The sequence below is a fragment of the Apium graveolens genome, chromosome 7 (assembly GCF_009905375.1).
Source record: "Apium graveolens cultivar Ventura chromosome 7, ASM990537v1, whole genome shotgun sequence".
In the NCBI taxonomy this organism is placed as follows: Eukaryota; Viridiplantae; Streptophyta; class Magnoliopsida; order Apiales; family Apiaceae; genus Apium; species Apium graveolens.
This window is the reverse complement of record NC_133653.1, coordinates 113,211,300-113,216,205: the sequence shown is the minus strand read 5'-3', so window position 1 is coordinate 113,216,205 and position 4,906 is coordinate 113,211,300. Positions and strand designations below refer to the sequence as shown.

Below are 4,906 nucleotides of genomic sequence, written 5' to 3'. Positions count from 1 at the left end.
CAAGGGGAACAATTCAACATTCAAACCATTCCTGGGGTAGGGACGTTCAACGTAAATGATCTTAAGAGGTTGCTCAACCATCTTGAAGGAGGTAGGGTGACAGCGACTGCGCAAGCTCCATCCCCTTTTGCTGCTGTTGTGAGGGAAGCACAGTTGCCTGCAGTTACAGGAACATAACCAATGACTTGCGTTTTCATGGGAACTCCGACCTCGTGGAATTCCTGGGGCGTTTCAATATTGAGATGGATGTATATCAAGTACCTGACTTGGCACGATACCGTCTCCTGGCGGCCACCTTCAGAGAAGGTGCTCAATAATGGTTCCAAAAACTTGGTCCAGGGGTGATCACATCTTAGGAACAGATGAAACCTTGTTTCTAACTCAGTTCCAGGTTACGGTGAAGTATACGCCACCGGTTACCACACTGGCCAATGTGAAACAGAAAGAAGGGGAAAGCTTGACCTAATACTTTAAAAGGTTCAATGCAGAGTCTACTTTGGTGAGGGGTGCAACTGATGAGACACTGAAAATACTCCTTATAGCTGGTCTGCGCGTGGAAACAGATTTCTGGAAACACCTGCAAGGAAAGGACCCTATGTCATTAGCTGATGTACTTGCGCAGGCAGAATCCTTCAAAGAGATTGAACAATCGATTGCTGAAACAGAGAAAAATGATAATACCCACAATTCCAAGGGGCGAGCTAAGAGGAGAGATAGGTCTGTAAGTCCAGATTAGCGGCGGAATGGCCGAAGCCCTAACAGGGTGAACACCGTGAACACGCGGAGAGAATGGAGTCCACCGTCAAAGTATGAAAAGAGGGTAAGCAATTATACCCCCGCTGGCAGCATCCATTGATCATATCTTTGAGGTAAATAATTTTCAAGAAACCAGACCGTCTGACCTCATGGCAAAGTAGAGACAAGAAAAAATATTATGACTACCATGAGTCTACTAGCCACGACACCCACGAGTGTCGTCACCTAAAAGATGAAATTGAAGAATTGATCAAAGCTGGATATCTGGGTGAGTGGATTGATAAGGTTAAACGGAGCAGGGGAAGCGATGACAAGGGGAAAGATGAAAGGCAGCCCCCACGGGCGGAGGATGTTAAAAAGATAGCGAAAGTTAAGTTCCAAAGAGCTGGTAGTATCCGGGCAATTTTTGGGACACCCGTTTGTTGGGGATATTAATCGGGCGTTAGAAAGAAATGCAAGAAAAACATGACACCCTCCACTCACCAACATTCATAGCTTGGAAGATAGGCCTCCAAAAATATTCAAAGGAGAATTAGCTGACATTACATTCAGGGAAAGAGAGTCAAGATGGGTACACCATCCTCATAATGATGTAATGGTAATAACTATGCTTATTGGGGAAATGAACGTGCATCGAGTCTTCTTGGACAACGGGGGCTCTGCAAATATCATGTATTACAACACGTACAAAAAATTGGGTTTCCTAGATAGCGACATGAATTTCAAAGGCGCACACGTCTACGGCTTTACTGGAGAGGCATTGAGAGTCATGGGTTCAGTTAGGCTTCCTATCACACTCGGGGAAGGAGCTCTATCTGTCACTTAAATGATAGACTTTAAATTGCTGGATCAGGACTCCGCACACAACGTGCTGGTGGGCAGACCTTGGTTGCGAGCGTCCAGGGTGATAACTTCGATATATTACTTGATGATAAAGTTCCCAACGCCTAACAAAGTGGGCAGTCTGAGAGGATCGCAATACGAGTCACGCGACTGCTATCACAAGGCTGTTAAAGAATTTCGCAAGAGAAGGTATGAGGGAAAAGGTCTTCCTTTTGAGGATGCAGAGGACATTCAGAAAAAACCAAGTGGAGAGGTTTATGCCCATTATTTTATGGAAGGTCTAGAGGAAGAAGAAACTCATGCTACTGAGACCCCTGTTTTGATGATGGGGAATGTTTTAAGGATCCGCAGTGTGGAAGAAGTTGTGATGAACCATATAGAGAGGATCATGCAAAAGGAGGTTAACGGAGAAAAGTTGGAAGGAAGAAGTGAGATTTTACAAAGTCTTGAAAGTAGCCTCAAGGTGGATGCTCCTCAAAACGAGGACGCGCCCTTGAAGAGTGAAAATGGAATTGAGGTTGATGCTCCTCGAAACGAGAACGTGCCCTCCACATCTGCATTGCACAAAGCCATGCCTTGTTCTGAGGTAGATGCTCCCATACATGGGGATGCGCCCTCGGATGCAAGAATGGAGGTCGAGGACCTCTGATACTCTAATTTTGATCTGGATCCCAGGATCCCTATACCTGCCGAGAAAACAGGGTCGGCCGAAGAAACAATATCCGTTCTGGTCGACAAGGATGACCCAAGCAAGTTTTTGAAGGTGGGATCTCAGCTCAGTGATGAAATGAGGGAAAGACTTACCCGTTTTTTGGTTCAAAATCTCGATGTTTTCGCATGGAGTCATTCAGACATGGTGGGAATCGACCCAGGAGTAATGTGTCATCGGTTGAACATCTTCCCTAATTGCATGGGCGTATGACAAAAGCGTCGCCCGGTGAGCGGGGAAAGGGTGATAGCATTAAAGGAAGAAGTGGATCGGCTGTTGGATGGGGTTGATCAAAGAATCTTACTACCCCGAGTGGCTCATGAATCCGGTGCTTATGAAAAAGTCGAATGGGAAGTGGAGGACATGTGTAGATTTTACAGATTTAAATAAGGCTTGCCTGAAGGATAGCTTTCCACTCCCATGAATTGATCAGCTGGTTGACGCGACGGCAGGGCATGCCTTGTTAAGGTTTATGGATGCATACTCTGGTTACAACCAAATTCCCATGTACGGTCCTGATTAGGAGCATACATCCTTCATTACTGATAGAGGACTATACTGCTATGTAGGGATGCCATTTGGATTGATCAACCCAGGCGCGACCTACCAAAGGTTGGTGAACATGATGTTCAAAAATCAGATTGGGAGAACCATGGAGGTATATGTGGATGATATGTTGGTAAAATTCAAGGAGGCCAACGATCATGTCAAGCACTTGATAGAAATGTTCAACATTCTAAGGAGCTTTCGCATGAGGTTAAAACGCAGAAGTGTGTGTTCGGAGTAGAGTCAGGCAAGTTTCTGGGGATCAACGTCAATCACAGAGGAATTGAAGCTAACCCTGCAAAGACTAAAGCACTGCTGGATATGAAATATCCCATCAATGTGAAGCAGGTGCAAAGTCTAACTGGGAGGATCGCCGCGTTGAACAGATTTGTCTCTAAATCATCCGACAGGTGCAAAGAATTCTTTAAGGCGATCAAAGTGACAGTGAAGGACTTTGTATGGACACCAAAATGTGAGGAAGCTTTTAGGAAAATCAAGGAACAACTGGGGAACCCTCCTATATTGTCAAAACCATTAGATGGAGAATCCCTAATCCTATACCTTGCAGTTTCTGAGTATTCAATTAGCGTTGTGCTAGTAAGGGAAGAAGACACGCAACAGTCACCGGTATATTATGTGAGCAAACGATTGCACGATGTTAAAACTCGTTATACGAGTATAGAGAAGATGGTTTATGCCTTCATCCTTGCGTCGAGGAAGCTACGTCCATACTTCCAGGCCCATAAAATTGAAGTTCGTACAACATATCCTCTGCGACAGGTCCTTCACAAGCCAGAATCATCAGGGAGAATATTGAAATGGGCTATGGAGTTGGGACAGTTTGACTTGGAATACATGCCCCGTACGGCAATTAAGGGACAAGCCTTAGCCGATTTCTTGTTGGAATTTGATTCTGCGGTTGATGATAAGGCTCTGGTAGTGCTGCATCCCCCTCATACTGAGGAATCTTTAGAAGAGTTTCCACATCCCTGGTGGATCTTGCATGTGGATGGGGCGGTTAACAATGGAGGAGCAGGCGCGGGTATAGTACTCATGTCTCCGGAAGGCCATCATCTGATGAGTGCAATTCACTTTAAATTTTATGCAACAAATAATGATGCAGAATATGAAGCATTGATCAGTGGCCTAAAGATCGCTTTGGAAATGGGAGTGCAGAACCTAATTGTAAAGAGCGACTCAGAGTTGGTGGTAAACCAGGTGAATGGGGGGTTTCAAGCTCGAGGATCACGGACGAAATTGTACCTGACGTACACGCAGCGCCTGATTGGAAAATTCAAAGAGGTAAGGATGGAATGTGTGGCGCGGGAAAAGAACAGCAATGTGGATGCCCTGGAAAAAATGGGATCCCAGCAGGAGGCTGTGTTGTTGAGATCTATACCCTTAAAAATCTAGGAAATTCCTAGAATCCCAGAGGTAGAGGCGATGCAAGTAGATGAGACTCCCAAGGAAACATGGATGACGCCCATTCTTGCCTACATTTACAAGGGAGCACTTCCCGAAGGTAAGTCCAAGGTTCGACGGCTTCACTACCAGGCTGCAAGGTTTGTGGTGTATGATGAAGTTTTGTATAAGAGAGGCTTCAATCAACCGTTGCTCAGATGTCTCGATGAAGAAGAAGGGAATTACATCTTAAGGGAGGTGCATGAAGTAATTTGTGGTAATCACTCGGGGGGTAACTCGTTGGTGATGAAAGTTTTGCGCCAAGGGTACTATTATCCTACGATGAAAGAAGATGCTGAGAATTTTGTTAGAGCATGCGATCGCTGCCAACGCTTTGCAAATTACTCATCTATGCCAACGACGCTCCTAACGCCTATGGTAAGTCCATGACCATTCGCCATGTGGGGGATTGATCTTATTGGAGAACTACCTAAGGCTAAAGGGGATGTCAAATATGCAGTGGTCGCGGTTGATTACTTTACTAAATGGGCAGAAGCTATGCCGTTGGTAAATATCACCACGAAGAAAATTAAAGACTTCGTCTTCAACTCTATCATGTGCAGGTTTGGTATTCCTTACAAACTTGTCTCT

At 45.2% G+C, this 4,906-nt stretch overlaps 1 protein-coding gene across 1 annotated transcript; it reads left to right on the top strand.

Annotated features, from left to right (window-relative positions):
• Nucleotides 1-1,684: 1,684 nt before the first annotated feature.
• LOC141673971 (uncharacterized) lies at nucleotides 1,685-4,705 on the top strand. The gene is made up of 3 exons (XM_074480697.1): nucleotides 1,685-2,027; nucleotides 3,000-4,156; nucleotides 4,268-4,705. Exons 1-3 carry the CDS (start codon nucleotides 1,685-1,687, stop codon nucleotides 4,703-4,705), a joined length of 1,938 nt encoding a protein of 645 aa, XP_074336798.1.
• Nucleotides 4,706-4,906: the final 201 nt, after the last annotated feature.